Raw genomic sequence first — 20,620 nt, 5'->3', positions numbered from 1 at the left:
GTGTATTGGACGAAGATACATCAAGTTTAGGGTCTGGGTGTGTGAGACTAAGATACATGAAGTTTACGATCTGTGTTTATTGGACTAAGATACATCAGGTTTACAGTCTGGGCGTATTAGACTAAGTTTCATCAAGTTTACAGTCTGTGTGTATTGGACTAAGATACATCAGGTTTACGGTCTGGTTGTAATGGACTAAGGTACATCTATGTCAAGTTTCGGGTCTGGGTGTATTAGACTAAGGAACATCCATTGCCAAATTTGAAGAGAATTTCCCAGAAATTAAGGAATTGTGTCTGTTTGCAATTGCTGCAAACAAAGAAAAAAGAATAAAGAAAGAAACAGGAAAAACAATGTCTTCCGTCCCTGTAGGAAGCGACACAATTATGCATCTCTTAATAAGTAGTGTATTTGAAGTGAACAGGAGAAAATAAATGAATACAGTCAGCCTTGAAATTGAAAACTGTACTGAAGGCATTTCACACCACCCTATCACACCTGCCTACATTGACGCTGTTCTCACCTGGTTTGGTCTTCATTCTCACCATCTTGTGATGGCCAGCGGATGCAATTTGCATTGTGTGATATCTGCAGCCTTATCACAAGGACTTTAAGTACAATACTTCAAACTTTAGAAGGCAAAACGAAATTGTGCGCCGAAATCTCATGAAGAGAAGGAAATAGAAGTGAAGAAAAGTGACTTTTTTTTACTTACCATCCCCAAGGAATTGAAGCAAAGCGAGGTCGATGCTTCTCTTCCACTTGGATCCCTTCTGCATAGCTATTCCGTATCCCGCAGTGGCAAACACCTTCCCACTGCCGATGGTCACCAGCTTGCAGCCTTCGTCCTTCCCCGCCATGTAGTTCAGCACCGCCGCGTCGTAGATGAAAGCGTCCAGCTTCCTGTGACAATGGGGTTTAGACCGTGCCAACATGAATGTTTGCCACCAGCCAACATGACCGGCATCAGATACGACAAAGTGTTCTGCATGCTGTGCGAGAAACCAATAAGTCGGCCAGAGATTAACCAACAGGACAGCTAAGCATCAGCACAAGGCTGCAGGAATCAACAGGTTAACTGTGCTCTGGTAATCTGTTTCTATACCGGTCGGTTCCGTCAGGCTCTACAACCCAAGCCGGTCTTGATTTATGGGTTACAATAGAATATTTACCCTCCTTCCTTCCGAGGAAATCAAGAGAGTGTGAACCTGAGCGAAACCTTTTCATCACCAAGCACTGAGCCGAGTGTTCTGAACAGGTGTGAAGTACATATCAAAGTATATCCACAACAACAACACATTATTGGGCAACGTTTGCACCACCAAGCTGCACGAGCTTTTTTTCTTTTCTTTTTTTTTTGTATACAGGATCGAGGCTCGTGAAAGAGCTAACATTTATCACACAGAAAAATCAAACAGACACACAAAACATATAATAAGGGGAGTGATAGACAAGATGGGGAGAGAAGGGGAAGCACACAAACACAACATTTGAGAGCAGGGACATCGGGAGATCTGTGGGCGGGCTTGGGGGGAGGAGGCATGGGAAGGGGGGGGTGGGGGGTGGGAGAAGTATAAAACACAAGGACACTGCAAGGACTTCCAAGAAGGAAGTTGGTATTTCAAAAAAGTGGATCTGGGGTGAATTAGCGGGGGTAGAAAAGATCAAGGTTTTGGATGGGGGAAGATAAGAGATGGTGGTGAACAGCTGTTTTAAAGACCTGGAGGGAGGAGTGGGATTGAAGAGAGTGAGGGAGTTTGTTCCAGAGGCAGGATAAAAGAGGAATGAAGGAGTGAAGGTGAGCAGAGAGCCTAGATTTTGGCAGTTTAACCATAAGAGGGTTGCAGGCAGATCTTGTGCGACCTGTAGGAATATTTGGGGGACAGAGCACAGTGAGAGCTGGGGGAGCAAGGCCAGAGAGGAGTTGGTAGAAGACAGAAAGACCACCAACCTGCCTGCGGTGAGTGAGTGAAAGGCCCTCGTAATCAGCTTCATCACGGGAGATTCCAATGATTCTGAAAGCTTTGGTTTCAACAGCATGAAGCAGAGCTAGGTGTGAGGCAGGAGCACCAGCCCAGAGGGAAGAGCAGTATTCCATTGAGCTGTGAATGAAAGCCTTGTATGTGGTGAGGAGCTCAGGTGTGCCAAGGAAGGACTTCGCATGACGGAGGATGCCCAGTCGGCGACTGGCTTTGGAAGCCAGATTGGAAATGTGGTTTTCCTCGGAAAGATCATGGCAGATAGTGAGACCCAAAAGCTTGAGTGACAGAACTTCATGGAGAGGATTATTCAGAAATTGGATGGGAGGGTTTTCCAGTCGGTATTTTCGGAGAGACATCGTAAGAGTGTGAGATTTGTCAGGATTGAAAGACATCTTCCACTTGTTTGACCAGGCTGTGATTTTGTCCAGGTCTGCAGAGAGTGAGGAGGCTGCAGACTGCCGATCTGAGGGATGAGGAATGGAGTGGCAGAGAGTGGAGTCATCAGCAAAGAGAATGAGAGGATTTTCAAGAGTCAGAGAGATCATTGATGAAGACCAGAAAAAAGCACAGGGCAAGGTTTTGCAGTGAACATGCCATTTGTGTTACTACTATCACGACTACTACTACTACTACTTCAGCAGCCTCAATTATTCCCAAATTCTTCTTGGCTCAAATCTTTCACAAACTGGCTGCCTACACTTCAAGAAAGACTTCACGTGAGATCTATAAAATCCACCAATGACCAGTGCTAGCAGACGGGTGCTCCAGGTTAACATCCAACCGATGGACAGCCAACGCATAGATGCCTCTCCCTGCCTGAGCAACACGGGGGTGACGGTTTATAGCTGGGGTGGGAGCAAGATTCAAACCCGGGTTAGAAAGCTCAAAGGCGAGTGTGCATACATCGAGGCTATATCCTGCCAGCCCTACTCAAAAATTCTGCAACAGAAAGCAATTTGAAATGCAACAAATATGAGAAAGTGGAATAAACAGATAAGCTCACAATGTGACAAAAATTACGTGAGAAGTTAAGGACAGAGTAATAGAACGTCTCTGAAGTTGCATGAATTGTAATTCCGAACGTGCAGCCAGTTTCTAATTTCTAGCACATCTTCCTTTGGAAAAAGTCAGCGATGCTCAAAGTTCTCATATTAATTTCAAAGATGGTTTATCACACAGGAAATCCGCGATCAAACGCGTAATGTACCGTGAGACTGTGAGATAGATTTCTACAAATTAACGGCACCATCCTCTCTCGCAGTAAAAAATATACCGTGGTAAACATGTACGTTTATCATCGCTGAAAGCTTTTTATCAGATTGCTTTCCGTGTGCTTCTGAAAAGAAATGCTTGCACTCGCGCTCTTCACGACAAATCGGTCAAATTGCATGAGATTACATCCCAGGCATGGGTGGGATCGAGGTTGAGTATCTCCATGAAAAAATGCCACCCTTGTGTATAAAACTTTCCATTTGTATGGAAAATAAAAGTTGAGATTAGGTGTACAAAAGCTCGTCTATTTCACGAGATATCTACACATTTATATGCATACATGGAAACAGACGTATGTCAAGGCGGCGGATAAGGCATCGTAACCCTTTTGCGTTCAGTGTCAGAGCACGAGTGCGAGGTTTATGAGAAAACAGCTCTATTTTCAGGAAAAATCGTGGCCTCGTGGTGAAGACACTCATGGATGTACTGGGATGCAAGAGGTTGTGGGTTCAGATCCAGCTGATGGCTGAAACATTTAGGATTTGGATTCAAATCTTCAGGGAGGTTAGCTTGTTTGCAATGCTCTGCCAAATGTAGTGGCAGCAGAGGAGGTAGATCGGTTTAAATTGGAATTATATAGGTACCTGGATGTATTGGGGATAGAAGGGTACAGTGATAATTGGCAGGACGTTTAGTTCGCTTGTTATGTGGATGGGTGATAGTTTCTGGGGTTGGTGTAGCGCAGGCATGATGGGCCGAATGGCGTAAAACCTATGCCAAAGCTTCTTGTGTGCAACTGCCTCTAGGGTAGGGATAATTTGATGGCCTTCAGTACTCGAAGTACTCACGATAGGCACGGGAAATGGCAGGCAATGAACCGCTTTATCCGACAATACATGTTAATATGCAAGGCTGTGTCACCACAGAGACTCCTTACACATACACAACGAGACTATTATTAGACCAGCGGCAAGAAGCTCTAAAAATGGACATACCCCTACCGGAGGTATAACAAGTTGAAAGTTGTATCAAATTGAAGCTAAGGTTCTCTAGTTTCCAGAAATAATGTTGTAATTTGCAAAATAGCTGCACAACATGTTCCTTTAATCACTTTTCTGCCCTAAACTCACCCGAAAATAGTACCTCCATGAACCTTCAAATTGTTTGATTCTAGTGAGGAGAAATCACAATTAGGCCACAAATACTGCTGTTTTCCTGTCGAAAATACTATGTAGAAGTATTCTGTGGCTGTTTTGGGGCTGCATTTATTATCAGGGGGTCGGCCATCGCCAAAAAATTACGTTGGCCGTTTTTAAAGATTTTTTTGTCAGAGTTTCCTTCCTGATTAGCTGTTAAAGGGTATAACAACATGGATGTTGTCTTCAAATGGTGTCACTGTTGTCTACTTTATAGAAAGTGTCTGGAGAGTAGTCAGAGGCCTTCCGGCAACTCTTTGAACACAAGACAGAAGGGAATGTACATGAGGAGCTTAGCCCATCAAGGATCTCAAGGGACAAGTCAGATGTGACTGCTATAAAAGATTACATCATGAACCACTGCCAAAACCTCTTCGATTTGGACAGCATCCCTAAGGAGCTAATCAATATTACTACTGGGCAGATTGCGACCAAATATGTTGAGGAATCTCTGACATCCATTCCAAAAAGAGGAAAGACCATCGTTGGCAACTTCATCGCTGAACGGCTAATGGATGGAGAAGCAAGAGCTTTTAGGATAATATTCCCAAAGCTGTGTTAGTGACCTTTGCAAGCATGAAGAAGGTATTGACTTTTGACAAGGAGAGGAAAATGGTCCTTGATCTGGAGGTACTGTTCCGTCACTTACTATCAGTTGCAAAGCATCGTGACATTGATATGAGGATGGTTTTGTCATTTGAGTTGATGTTGGAACCATGAGAAAAGCCACAAAATCACATCTCGCACACAAGCTGGAGGAAAACGTTCCCCAAGAAACTGAACTGAAATCCAAGGGTCACACCCCCAACAGCATATATCATTGATGGCATGAGCTTTGTCCAAGGTGTGAATGAATCACAATTCAAAACCTTTGATGACCTCAGAGAAATAGTAGTCAAGAAGTTGACCACACTGTACAGAAGTCCTGACCTTGATATTGAGATGCTAGTGTTGGTGTTTCAAGTATCAAAGGCAAAGAACGTCAGCGACGTGGAGACAAAGGTGCTGATGGTCCCTCTCACAGGATCATGGGAAACAGACAAGTTCCCAAATAGAGGCAGTTTCTCAAGTCAGGACAGAACAAAGCAGCCCTCATTCACTTTTTGTACAAGTACAAGTACATAGACAAGACATAGTACATAGACATACGTACATAGACATAGTACATAGTACAAGTACATAGACAAGAGCAAGTACATAGAGGAAAAAGCCCCAGAGAGAATTCCTCAAGAAAGGAAACTTGTCATTGCTGGAGGTCATTCCAATCGAGAAGTTGTGAGCGAGATAACTGATTACGGAACCAGAGATTTGGAGGAGCTTTTCTCAATCCATGATGAGGCAGATACCACGATGATCTTGCATGCCACACATTTGTAATCCTTTCCCCGTACCATTGCCAGATGTGATGATACGGATGTCCTAGTTATTTTGCTGTACTACCAAAGTAGAGGGGAATTAAGCAACGACGTATACATGCACTCTGGTCACTCAGGAAAGTTGGTCACCCGGGAGCAGTTCATTCCAGTGTCAAAAATTGCTGAAGCAATTGGGAAGAAGCAGTGTTCCATCCTACCAGCTGCACATGCCCTGACAGGCTGTGACTCAACCAGTGGCTTCTTCAAACTCGGTAAGCGCACTACCTACACCATCCTCCAAAAACACCAGGATACTCTTATGGGATTGGCAGAATTTCACTGTCCAGATAAGGAGGCTGGGTTTGCTGCTGCTGGAGAGTTCCTCCTCTTGATGTATGGGAAAGTTATCAAAGGTAAATCATGTGATACCCTGGATGAACTGCGCTTTAGGATGGCAACCTCGACTGACAAACCCGTGTCATCCCTTCCACCCGCTGATGATGCCTTTTCATGCAACATGTTCTGAGAGCCAAGTTCCAAACTATGATCTGGTGCAGTAGTCACATTGCAAAGCCCAGAACAAGGTATCCCACTCAATATGGTTGGGTCAAGTATGATGAAGTCTTGCAGTGTGTGAGAAGTCTGAAGGAGTCAGCCCCAAGGGAACTACGCAACTTGACCCACCTATACTGTAAGGATACAGATTCAGGTTGGTAGAAAATGTCCTCGTGTGAAATGCTGGCTGGCCAATGGCAAAAATGGCAAAAGAAAAGAAAAATGGCAAAACAAAATGCTGGCTGAAATGCATAGAAATATGCAACTGAAATAACTGCCTAAACACTGTCACTATATTGTAAGATGATGAGGATGAAGACTAAAATGATGTTTTGGTAATCGAGCTCGCCACTTTCATGGTATGATGCAACCTCCCCGCAGCCTGCTCTGAAAATGCCCACAAAGACCCCACAAAGAACCCAGCACAACTACATAATAGGAGAAATGCATCATCAAAGTACATAAAACACAGAAATGCAAGCCAAAGTTGTGTAATGAGACAATCGATTTTAAAAAGTCAAAAAATGATGAAATGTGTGCAATTGCGGTGTTTTGTTATTTTGGAAATAAAAGGTGAAAGTCATGGTAATTGTTACAACTTTATTCCAAGCCTGAATTTTCGAGAAAGTAGACAACAGTGACACCATCTGAAGTCAACATCCATGTTGTTATACCCTTTAACAGCTAATCAGGAAGGAAACACTGACGAAAAATCAGAAAAAAGGGCCAAAATGCAATTTTTGGGGGATGGCCGAACCCTTGATAAAAAATGCAGCCCCAAAACAGCCACAGAATACTTCTACAATCTACATAGTATTTTCGTCAGGAAAACAGCAGTATATGTGGCTTAATTGTGATTTCTCTTCACTAGAATCAAACAATTTGAAGGTTCGTGGAGGTACTATTGTCGGGTGAGTTTAGGGCAGAAAAGTGATCAAAGGAACATGTTGTGCAGCTATTTTGCAAAGTACAACATCATTTCTGGAAACTAGAGAGCCGAAGCTGCAATTTGACACCACTTTCAACTTGTTATACCTCCAGTAGGGGTATGTCCATTTCTGGAGCACTTTTCTGCTCCCTGCTACTGGTTTATATTATCCTGCGCACGATCGAAGCAAAAAGCGGGATTAAGCAATTGATTCACGTCTGTCTGTCTGTCTGTTTGGCTGTCCACAAACGTCAGTTTATGATTGAGGAACAACTTAATTTCAATTAACTGTTACATTTTGAACACGAATCGGAAAACAGAATTCTTCCTGTCCGTACATTCCCAGAGAGGAGGTCATTTTTAAGCGTTGCAACTCTTTCTTCAATATTTGGCAGTCCGTCCATCCATCAAAAATGAAGAACCTTCCTAACACACCGTGTTTAATTCTGAAGGGTTCTAAAGAGTAATTCTAAATGGGTTCACAGGGTTGAAATGGTAAAAATTGTCCAAAGGGTCTTGAAAGATAGAAGGGCTTAATGTAATTTAAGGTCTGAAGGGTCAGAATTGTCTGAAGGGATCCAAAGGGTCTTAAAACGTCAAAAGGTCAAAGTGGTCTACAGGGTATTAAAAGGTGTGAATGTCTAAAGAATAGAAAGGTGTCTAAGGATATTCGAGATTCAAAAGTGTGTAACGGAGCCTGTAGGGTCTTAGGGTCTACAGGACCTTAGGATTCTTGAGGGTCTTTGGTGTCCCTAGGGTCTTAATAGTCTTAAAGGGTCTTAGGGTTCTAAAGGGTATTGAGCTTCTTAAGGATCTTACGGTGCGAAAGGACTAAAGGGTCTATGGATTATAAGGGGTCTTAGGGATATTAAAGGGTCTTAGGGGTCTCAAAGGTCATAGTGGTCTGAAGGGTCTTAAAAGTCTTAAGGGGCTTGGGGTTCTAAAGGGACTTTTTTTTTTTTTTAAATACTGAATCGAGGCTCGTGAAAGAGCTGACAACCGCGAGGGAAAGACAGTACAGGGTGACCGCGAGGGAAAGACAGCACAGGGGGACCACGAGGGAAAGACAGCACAGGGGGACCATGAGGGAAAGACAGCACAGGGGGCCCACGAGGGAAAGACAGCACAGGGGGACCACGAGGGAAAGACAGCACAGGGGGACCGCGAGGGAAAGACAGCACAGGGGGACCGTGAGGGAAAGACAGCACAGGGGGACCGCGAGGGAAAGACAGCACAGAGGGACCGCGAGGGAAAGACAGTACAGAGGGACCGCGAGGGAAAGACAGCACAGAGGGACCGCGAGGGAAAGACAGCACAGAGGGACCGCGAGGGAAAGACAGCACAGAGGAACCGCGAGGGAAAGACAGCACAGGGGGACCGCGAGGGAAAGACAGCACAGTGGGACCGCGAGGGAAAGACAGCACAGAGGGACCGTGAGGGAAAGACAGCACAGGGGGACCGCGAGGGAAAGACAGCACAGGGGGACCGCGAGGGAGACAGCAGACAGGGGGACAGACAGGGGGACAGACAGGGGGACCACGAGGGAAAGACAGCACAGAGGGACCGCAAGGGAAAGACAGCACAGAGGGACCGCGAGGGAAAGACAGCACAGGGGGACTACGAGGGAAAGGCAGCACAGGGGGACCACGAGGGAAAGACAGCACAGAGGGACCACGAGGGAAAGACAGCACAGAGGGACCACGAGGGAAAGACAGCACAGAGGGACCGCGAGGGAAAGACAGCACAGGGGGGCCGTGAGGGAAAGACAGCACAGGGGGACCGCGAGAGAAAGACAGCACTGAAGGGTCTTAGAGCATCTTAGGGGAATTAATGGTCTTCGGGGTCTAAAGGGTCTTGAGAGTCTTAAAGTGTGTTAGGGGTCTTAACACTAGATAGGTGTACCTTGGGTATACCCATTCTGTATGGATGGGTATACCCAGGGGGGTACACCTATCTAGGGTTAAGGAGTCTTCGGGGTTTTAAGGGTCTTTGGGGTCTATAGGGATTTAGGCTGTAAATAAAAGTAAAGTGTCTTAGGGTTCTAAAAGGTCTAAAATGGTCTTAGAGACCAAAGGTTATTATGGGTCTCAAAAGGTCTAAGGGTTCTAAAGGCTATAAAATGTTTTAAGTGTCTTAAAGGGTGTTGTGAGTTTTAGGGGTCTTAATGGGTTTTAGGGTTGTAAAGGGTCTTAGGTGTCTAAATGGTATTAAGGGGTTTTAGGGTTATCAAGGGTTTAATGTAATTAATGCACATACTCACGTTCTGTGCGGCCAAACAGACAGAAAGATAAACAAACAGGAAATGTGTTGTGCATGGCATGATACTTGAAAAATCCTTAAAATAAGTTGTTGACCTTTTGGCCTAAGTTGACCTCAAAATAATTGGTGGTTGAATTCAGTGACCTGATATGCCAATCATCTTCAAAGTTTAAGTTAATCGGATGAAAATTGAGAATTTTAGAAATTTGAGGTTATTGACCTTTGACTTATGTTGGTTGGCCTTATGGCCTATGTTGATCTCAAATATAATTGGTGGTTGAATTCAGTTAGCTTTTATGTAAATCCCATTCAAATTTCAAGTCAATCGGATGAAAATTGAGGATTTTAGAAATTTGAAAAAAAGTGGTTGACCTTTGGCCTATGTTGACCTTTTGTCCTTTTGACCTCAAAAATAAATAGGATTTTGTCGGACCACGAACTCAACCGTTTGGTGAAGTTTCGTGAAGATCAGATTAAAATTGTGATCTGTAGGCAAGTGTAAGTGATCGGACAGACAAACACAAACACACCCACAAACAGAAATAAACACACAAACACACACACACAAATTGCGCTGATGCAGGGTAATAATAACAATTGCGCTGATGGACAGCATGTGAAACGCTCATATTGTTACAGAATGTCTTCGTCCTCACAAAGCCAAGGGCCAAGATATACCCTGACCTGGTAGACAATGATACGCTCACTCAAACTACTTTAAGTACTGTTTACCTGCTCATAACATGAGCTATTGCTATTTCTGTTACCTGCATAATGCCTCGTAATTTATTCTCCCATTCTGGGCTCATCTGACAAGGAACGGCTGTAATGAGCCAATGTGCTGACTGCACACTCACCTCATGCAGATACATGAAAATTTGAATGTACGACTCAAGAAGACCACGGGGTCTTGGCTGCACTGCAAATTGCACAGCAGGCTTTACATTCCCTCCACCGACTCACATCCTCCGGGATGTGGCACCCCATGCTAGCACGGCAACAAAGGGCAGTTTTATGTGGATCAGATTCCACCGGGAAAGGCACCCACAACAAAACAGTTCAGACTCAGAGGTTAACTCACTATTGCTGCCTGCACAATATCTTCCATACAGTAGCTAAAGAGACTATCACTTGTATAACTGTATTTGTTATTATCGCACCACTAAGCAAATGTTGGCCCTTTTGTTCAAGTGAACAAAAATACAATGGTTTCATCTCATGATTAAACACAAAGACATAAATAGAACCAGAAACACACGTGAAACATAATAAAGGGAGCGGGAGACAAGAGGTGGGAGGAGAGAGAGGGAAGCACAGCAATAGTAGAGAACAAGGATATCGGGAGATCTGTGGAAGGGAGAGGGCTGGGGTGGGGTACACTGGATAAACAAGATGGTCACTACAAGGACTTTCAGAAAAGAAAACGGAATTTGAAAAAGGTGGATTTTGGGTAGATTAGCGGTGGTAGAAAAGATCAAGTTTTTGGATGGGGGAAGATAAGAGATGGTGGTGAACAGCTGTTTTAAAGACCTGGAGGGAGGAGAGGGATTGAAGAGAGTGAGGGAGTTTGTTCCAGAGGCGGGAGAAAAGAGGAATGAAAGAGTGAAGGTGAGCAGAGACTCTAGATTTTGGCAGTTTCACCAGAAGAGGGTTTCTGGCAGATCTTGTGCGACCTGTAGGAATATTTGGGGGACAGAGAACAGACAGAGCAGGGGGAGCAAAGCCGGAGAGGAGTCGGTAGAAGACAGAAAGACCACCAACCTGCCTGCGGTGAGTGAGTGAAAGGCCCTTACAATCATCTTCATCGCGGGAGATTCCAATGATTCTGAAAGCTTTGGTTTCTACAACGTGAAGCTGAGCTAGGTGTGAGGCAGGAGCACCGGTCCAGAGGGGAGAGCAGTATTCCATAAAGTTGCAGATGAAAGCTTTAGAATTACCCTTTAAAAGCCTTTATAATGACCTTTTAGTACCCATTAGAATTACCCTTGAGGACTCTACAATTACCATTTAGAACTTCCCTTTATAATTACCCTTTGTAATTACCCTTTAGAACCCTTTAGAACCATTTAGAATTACCCTTTAGAATGTTTTAGCCTTTAGAAGGCTAACCCCCGCTCTAGCGTGGAAAAAATGGCCTTAGAAACGATCATTCATTCATTCTTTAGAATTACACTTCAGAATTACCCTTTATAACCTTCGAGAATTACACTTTAGAACGCTTTAGAACTATCCTTTCAAAGTACCATTTAGATCCCTTGACAATTACCCTTTATAATTACACTTTAGAAACCTTTAAAATTACCCTTTTAGAAGGTTCTAAAATTACACTTTATAACCCTTTAGAATTACCCTTTCGAGCCCATTAGAATTACACTTTGGAAACCCTTAGGATTAAACATGGTGGGTTAGAAAGCTTCTTCTTCTTGATTTGTAATTGAAGAAAGGATATAGCCAAATATTGAATCAGCCTCACTGCTTAAAAATAAAATATTTCTCATCAAGATAGGCCTTGAGATGACAAAATTCAACTATTTAGAAAATAATAAACGATATTGAATAACTGATTGACAGGTTTCAATGCTCATTATCATTTAATCAAAACCACAAAAGATTCAAATCCTTGTACTTTTATCAAACTCAAATTTTGAGGCTCCTGGAAGAACTGAGAGCTCAAATCACCATCTGAGATATCTGAGAGTTCAAACTAACATTTTGGAAAGCTGGGTATGGAAATCAACATCTGGAAGTGTTGAGAGTATAAAGCAATATATTGAGAAGCCTGGACTTCAAACAACCATCTGGAAGTGCTGAGAGCTCAAACCAATATCCAGAGCAGCTGAGACTTCAAATCAACGTCTGGAGGACATCAGAGCACAAACCATAATCTGGAAGAGCTGAGACTTTAAACAACCATCTGGAAATGCAAATAACACAAACCAAATCTGGAGGAGCTGAGATTTAAAATCAATATCTGGAGTAGCTGAGACTTCGAACCAACATCTGAAGGAGCTGGGACTTCAAACAACCTTCTGGAAGTGCAAAGAGCACAAACCAATATCCAGAAGAGTGGAGAGCACAAACCAATATCTGGGAGAGTGGAGAGCACAAACCAATATCTGGAAGAGTGGAGAGCACAAACCAATATCTGGAAGAGTTGAGAGCACAAACCAATATCCAGAAGTGTTGAGAGCACAAACCAATACATCAGAGAGTTGAGAGCACAAACCAATATCCAGAAGAGTTGAGAGCACAAACCAATATCTGGGAGAGTGGAGAGCACAAACCAATATCCAGAAGAGTTGAGAGCACAAACCAATATCTGGGAGAGTGGAGAGCACAAACCAATATCTAGAAGTGTTGAGAGCACAAACCAATATCTGGGAGAGTGGAGAGCACAAACCAATATCTGGGAGAGTGGAGAGCACAAACCAATATCTAGAAGAGTTGAGAGCACAAACCAATATCCAGAAGAGTAGAGAGAACAAACCAATATCTGGGAGAGTGGAGAGCACAAACCAATATCCAAAAGAGTGGAGAGCACAAACCAATATCCAGAAGAGTTGAGAGCACAAACCAATATCCAGAAGAGTAGAGAGAACAAACCAATATCTGGGAGAGTGGAGAGCACAAACCAATATCTGGAAGAGTGGAGAGCACAAACCAATATCTGGAAGAGTTGAGAGCACAAACCAATATCTAGGAGAGTGGAGAGCACAAACCAATATCTAGAAGTGTTGAGAGCACAAACCAATATATGGGAGAGTGGAGCGAACAAACCAATATCTGGAAGAGTGGAGAGCACAAACCAATATCTGGAAGAGTTGAGAGCACAAACCAATATCTAGGAGAGTGGAGAGCACAAACCAATATCTAGAAGTGTGGAGAGCACAAACCAATATCTAGGAGAGTGGAGAGCACAAACCAATATCTAGAAGTGTTGAGAGCACAAACCAATATCTAGGAGAGTTGAGAGCACAAACCAATATCTGGGAGAGTGGAGAGCACAAACCAATATCTGGAAGAGCTGACAGCACAAACCAATATCCTGAAGAGCTGAGAGCACAAACTAATATCTGGAAGAGCTCAGACTTCATACCAATATCTGAAAAAGCTGACACTTCAAACCAATATCTGGAAGAGTTGAGAGCACAAACCAATATCTAGAAGAGTTGAAAGCACAAGCCAATATCTGGAAAAGTTGAGAGCATAAAGCAATATCTGGGAGAGTTGAGACAAAAAACAAATATCTGGAAGAGTTGAGAGCACAAACCAATATCCAGAAGTGTTGAGAGCACAAACCAATATCCAGAAGTGTTGAGAGCACAAACCAATATCTAGGAGAGTTGAGAGCACAAACCAATATCTGGGAGAGTGGAGAGCACAAACCAATATCTGGAAGAGCTGACAGCACAAACCAATATCCTGAAGAGCTGAGAGCACAAACTAATATCTGGAAGAGCTCAGACTTCATACCAATATCTGAAAAAGCTGACACTTCAAACCAATATCTGGAAGAGTTGAGAGCACAAACCAACATCTAGAAGAGTTGAAAGCACAAGCCAATATCTGGAAAAGTTGAGAGCATAAAGCAATATCTGGGAGAGTTGAGACAAAAAACAAATATCTGGAAGAGTTGAGAGCACAAACCAACATCTGGAAGAGTTGAGAGCATAAAGCAATATCTGGGAGAGTTGAGACACAAACCAATATCTGGAAGAGTTGAGAGCATAAAGCAATATCTGGGAGAGTTGAGACACAAACCAATATCTGGAAGAGATGAGAGCACAAACCAATATCTGGAAGAGATGAGAGCATAAAGCAATATCTGGGAGAGTTGAGACACAAACCAATATCTGGAAGAGCTGAGACTTTAAACAACCATCTGGAAATGCAAATAACACAAACCAAATCTGGAGGGGCTGAGATTTTAAATCAATATCTGGAGTAGCTGAGACTTCGAACCAACATCTGAAGGAGCTGGGACTTCAAACAACCTTCTGGAAGTGCAAAGAGCACAAACCAATATCCAGAAGAGTGGAGAGCACAAACCAATATCTGGGAGAGTGGAGAGCACAAACCAATATCTGGAAGAGTGGAGAGCACAAACCAATATCTGGAAGAGTTGAGAGCACAAACCAATATCCAGAAGTGTTGAGAGCACAAACCAATACATCAGAGAGTTGAGAGCACAAACCAATATCCAGAAGAGTTGAGAGCACAAACCAATATCTGGGAGAGTGGAGAGCACAAACCAATATCTAGAAGTGTTGAGAGCACAAACCAATATCTGGGAGAGTGGAGAGCACAAACCAATATCTGGGAGAGTGGAGAGCACAAACCAATATCTAGAAGAGTTGAGAGCACAAACCAATATCCAGAAGAGTGGAGAGCACAAACCAATATCTGGGAGAGTGGAGAGCACAAACCAATATCTAGAAGAGTTGAGAGCACAAACCAATATCCAGAAGAGTAGAGAGAACAAACCAATATCCAGAAGAGTGGAGAGCACAAACCAATATCTGGGAGAGTGGAGAGCACAAACCAATATCCAGAAGAGTTGAGAGCACAAACCAATATCCAGAAGAGTAGAGAGAACAAACCAATATCTGGAAGAGTTGAGAGCACAAACCAATATCTAGAAGTGTTGAGAGCACAAACCAATACATCGGAGAGTTGAGAGCACAAACCAATATCCAGAAGAGTTGATAGCACAAACCAATATCTGGGAGAGTGGAGAGCACAAACCAATATCTAGAAGTGTTGAGAGCACAAACCAATATATGGGAGAGTGGAGCGAACAAACCAATATCTGGGAGAGTGGAGAGCACAAACCAATATCTAGAAGTGTTGAGAGCACAAACCAATATCTAGGAGAGTGGAGAGCACAAACCAATATCTAGAAGTGTTGAGAGCACAAACCAATATCTAGGAGAGTTGAGAGCACAAACCAATATCTGGGAGAGTGGAGAGCACAAACCAATATCTGGAAGAGCTGACAGCACAAACCAATATCCTGAAGAGCTGAGAGCACAAACTAATATCTGGAAGAGCTCAGACTTCATACCAATATCTGAAAAAGCTGACACTTCAAACCAATATCTGGAAGAGTTGAGAGCACAAACCAACATCTAGAAGAGTTGAAAGCACAAGCCAATATCTGGAAAAGTTGAGAGCATAAAGCAATATCTGGGAGAGTTGAGACAAAAAACAAATATCTGGAAGAGTTGAGAGCACAAACCAACATCTGGAAGAGTTGAGAGCATAAAGCAATATCTGGGAGAGTTGAGACACAACCCAATATCTGGAAGAGTTGAGAGCATAAAGCAATATCTGGGAGAGTTGAGACACAAACCAATATCTGGAAGAGATGAGAGCACAAACCAATATCTGGAAGAGTTGAGAGCATAAAGCAATATCTGGGAGAGTTGAGACAGAAACCAATATCTGGAAGACATGAGAGCATAAAGCAATATCTGGGAGAGTTGAGACACAAACCAATATCTGGAAGAGTTGAGAGCATAAATCAATATCTGGAAGAGTTGAGACACCAAACCAATATCTGGAAGAGTTGAGAGCACACAGCAATATCTGGAGGAGTTGAGAGCACAAACCAATATCTGGAAGAGTTGAGACATAAACCAATATCTGGAAGAGTTGAGACACCAAATCAATATCTGGAAGAGTTGAGAGCACACGGCAATATCTGGAGGAGTTGAGAGCATAAATCAATATCTGGAAGAGTTGAGACATAAACCAATATCTGGAAGAGTTGAGAGCACAAATCAATATCTGGAGGAGTTGAGAGCATAAAGCAATATCTGGAAGAGTTGAGACACCAAACCAATATCTGGAAGAGTTGAGAGCATAAAGCAATATCTGGGAGAGTTGAGACACCAAACCAATATCGGGAAGAGTTGAGAGCACAAACCAATATCTGGAGGAGTTGAGAGCATAAAGCAATATCTGGAAGAGTTGAGACACCAAACCAATATCTGGAAGAGTTGAGAGCACAAACCAATATCTGGAGGAGTTGAGAGCATAAAGCAATATCGGGAAGAGTTGAGACACAAACCAATATCTGGAAGAGTTGAGAGCATAAACCAATATCTGGAGGAGTTGAGAGCATAAAGCAATATCGGGAAGAGTTGAGACAAACCAATATCTGGAAGAGTTGAGAGCACAAACCAATATCTGGAGGAGTTGAGAGCATAAAGCAATATCGGAAAGAGTTGAGACACAAACCAATATCTGGAAGAGTTGAGAGCACAAACCAATATCTGGAGGAGTTGAGAGCATAAAGCAATATCGGAAAGAGTTGAGAGCACAAACCAATATCTGGAGGAGTTGAGAGCATAAAGCAATATCTGGAAGAGTTGAGACACAAACCAATATCTGGAGGAGTTGAGAGCATAAAGCAATATCTGGAAGAGTTGAGACACAAACCAATATCTGGAAGAGTTGAGAGCATAAAGCAATATCTGGAAGAGTTGAGACACAAACCAATATCTGGTGGAGTTGAGAGCATAAAGCAATATCGGCAAGAGTTGAGACACAAACGAATATCTGGAAGAGTTGAGAGCATAAAGCAATATCTGGAAGAGTTGAGACAGACCAATATCTGGAAGAGTTGAGAGCATTAATCAATATCTGGAAGAGTTGAGACACAGACCAATATCTGGAAGAGTTGAGACACAAACGAATATAGGGAAGAGTTGAGAGCATAAACCAACATCTGGAAGAGCTGAGACTTCAAACCAAAATATCTCAAACTAGAGCTCAGAGCACAAACACGATACTGTACGAGCTACGCATAGTATTGAGGAGTTGACTTCAGACCAAAATCGGGAGGAGCCCAGAGTACAAATCAATATCCTGAGTGTACAATATCCATGTGAAAGATCATTAACGAGGGCGTCACACAATCGAGCAGAAACATCTCGAGTTTCAACCAAAGAATGGCCTCCATCAGGAGATATGCAAACAAAGGATATAAACATGCCCATGTGTGTATCATAATGCATTTTGCTAATGAATACATTTAGCAGTTGACACATATGGCTCCTCCAAAGGAATAATAACTTTTACATCACATTGAAGGAAAAATTTAAATGCAAAATATATATATATATATCTTTTTTGCAAAGTGTAAACATTCAAGGTCAGGCTCAACAGAAACTTTCATTCGTTACGACCGAACAAACATCTGGATTACTCTGGTGTTCCGTTGATGTGACATCTGTTAAATCGACGAGGATCTGCGCACACAATTCACTTTGTAACCTCTGTTCCACTCAGACATTAAGTATAGCAAACATTCCAACAGAAAAAAGATCAGGCAGATGTATAAATTAGAGAGACAACTACGCGTCCTATCACAACACCAGCAGCTACGTAATTGCCATGAGTGTAATTGCTGTTGGTGCCACATTCAAAGGCTTTTCTATTGAAAGCACAACAAGGAGGCTATTGCTGAGATTTAACTTCTTTTATTCACTCCCACACGTTATTGAACAACATATTGTATCATATCGACGGAAATTCCACATCAGGGGTTGCCAGTTGGCAAACGGGCTGAAAGAGAATGGAACAGTTGAAGCAAATTAAGTATCATCAAGTTGAGAGTTGCAGCTCCTCTTGAAGAGGAAATTAAGTACATTAGCACTTATGTTCGGTTCTTTAAGAGGCTTCACAACATTAGCAAGCAGTAGGGAAATGCTTTATTGAAGCTTTTCGGACATTTCTGCTTAGTTTTAAATTTTATGTGCCTTCTCCCAATCAAACCGTTTTGGAATGAGCGCCGAACTAGGAATGAAAGAACGGTTTGTTAAAACTTTGGTCATTCGTTTGCTTGTGTGCAAGTGGCTGCTGGTTTGCAACATTTCTGAGAGCATGGCTGGGCTGTTAATGTCTGACATCGCGTTGGCTGATGCAGTGCCCCCTGTAGGTCAGAACAATAATTGCCCTGCGATGCGAAGCGAAAAGCGGGGTTAAGCGATGGGGTGCATACATCCATATGTACGTATGTCTGTATTTAAAAAATTAATTTTCTCTGCAATTCTTGACCCGATTGACAAAAAAAATTTCGCCATAGTATGCATCTACTCATGTGTAATTTTTAGTGAGAATTATGATGTAATAGGTCACATGGTACTGACACCATCTTGAAAAAAACCCCCCAAAAATTTGGACCTCTATATCTCCGAAACCGCACCATGGAAAAAATTGAAACATAACTCATTGTCAAATACTCCCCATGGGGAATAACATATGTTAATGATGATGTTGAAGGAGCAGCGCTCCTGCTTGAGACGGACGAAGTGACGGACAAGACACAAACTCGTCCGAGAAGATGTTTATTGTATAATCATCTCAGGAACTCTGAAAGCCCGTTTATCGGGTTCGCATATATATATCCAAACCAAAAAGCATACATCAGAACCAAAGCCCCGCCTCTCAGGCGAGGCACGCTTTGGTGGTCATGTGACCGACAGGTGCAAAGGATTATAACCTCGGCGCCGCGGGTTGGCCGCCGGTTACGTCACCGGCTTGGGCCAGGAGATTCTGTTGCTGGTCTCAAGCTTTGGGGGACCCATGGGTCGCTACACACGCCCCCCCAGAATCGACTTGGTCCAGGAAGGTCAACCAGAGGGGGGTCCGGATGACCCGACTGAAACGACCCCTGGTTGGTCGCGGGGGGGGGGGGGGGGGTCCGGTGTGGTGGTGGGTGGCCGGACGGGGGGTGCAGTGGACGGGGTGTGGCCGCGCCGCGGTGGGAGAGCCAGCCGTGGCGGCTGGCCGACGTCCATGTGGGCCGGCTTGAGGCGGTCCACCGACATCCGGTCCGCCCGGCCGCCGATGCTGACGACGAAGGACTTGTTGTCCCGTCGTAGGACCCGGAAGGGTCCGTCGTATGGTGGCCGGAGCGGCCCCCGGTGCGCGTCGTGGCGCACAAAGACGTACTCCGCCGTGCGGAGTGCTGGGGGGACGTAGGATTGGGGGTTGCCGTGGCGGGACGTGGGCACCGGGGCGAAACGTTGGGCGGCCTCCTGGAAGTCCATGCGCTGGCGCGCGGTGGACCAGGGGCTGGTGGCGTCGGGCACGAACTCGCCCGGGACGCGGAGGGCCTGGCCGTACACCAGCTCGGCGGTGGATGCCTGGAGGTCCTCTTTTGGAGCCGTGCGGAGGCCCAAAAGGACCCACGGGAGCCGGTCGGCCCAGCCGTCGTCCTGGAGGCCGGCCATGAGTGCGGCCTTCATGGAGCGGTGGAACCGCTCGCACAACCCGTTGGCCTGGGGGTGGTAGGCCGTGGTGCGGTGCAGGGTAACGCCCAACGTGCGGGCGACCGCGCCCCACAGTTCGGACATGAACTGTGGGCCGCGGTCCGACGAGATGTCCGCCGGTGCGCCGAAACGCGCGACCCAGGTGGCGATGAACGCCTGGGCCACGTCGGCAGTGGTGGTGGAGGCGAGGGGCACGGCCTCTGGCCACCTGGTGGTCCTGTCCACCATGGTAAGCAGGTGGGTGAACCCCTGCGATGGGGGCAGGGGACCCACCAGGTCCACGTGGACGTGGTCGAAACGTCGCTCGGGCACGGTGAAAGGAGCCAGCGGAGCCTGGGTGTGACGGTGGACCTTGGCCCGCTGGCAGGGTGTGCAGGCGTTGGCCCAGTCGCGGACGTCCCGTCGCAACCCGTGCCAGACGAAATGTGCCGACACCAGCCTCTGGGACGCCTTCCGGCCCGGGTGTGAGAGGCCGTGGAGCGAAGCAAAAATGCAACGCCGCCAGGTGACCGGCACAACGGGGCGAGGTCGGCCTTGGGAGACGTCACAAAGCAGGACCGTGTCCGCGAAGGGGACGTCAGCCAAGCGGAGGCCCGTGTCCGCCACCCGGAGCGCCTGCACCGTGCCGTCGGTAGCCTGGTCCGTCGCCATCAGGGCGAAATCGACGCCGAGGTGTACGGCATTGGCGCCAGCTCGAGAAAGGCAGTCGGCCACGGCGTTGTCCTTTCCGGCGACGTGCCGGATGTCCATGGTGTATTCCGACACGGCGGAGAGGTGGCGCTGCTGGCGGGCCGACCACGGCTCCGTGACCTTAGCCATGGCGAAAATCAATGGCTTGTGGTCGACAAAGGCC

The 20,620-nt window shown here is 45.0% G+C and overlaps 1 protein-coding gene across 1 annotated transcript in view; it reads right to left on the bottom strand.

The window, feature by feature from the left end:
• The window catches only part of GRIN2C (glutamate ionotropic receptor NMDA type subunit 2C), a 317,789-nt gene that overhangs the window by 48,592 nt on the left and 248,577 nt on the right, over window positions 1-20,620 (bottom strand). Inside the window, exon 10 of the mRNA XM_078778806.1 lies at window positions 716-903. Coding sequence (XP_078634932.1) covers window positions 716-903 — 188 coding nt within the window. The remainder of the gene's footprint in view (window positions 1-715; window positions 904-20,620) is intronic.

Source organism: Myxine glutinosa, chromosome 5, assembly GCF_964187855.1.
Source record: "Myxine glutinosa chromosome 5, kmMyxGlut1.1, whole genome shotgun sequence".
In the NCBI taxonomy this organism is placed as follows: domain Eukaryota; kingdom Metazoa; phylum Chordata; class Myxini; order Myxiniformes; family Myxinidae; genus Myxine; species Myxine glutinosa.
This window is presented reverse-complemented; position numbering and strand designations above follow the sequence as displayed.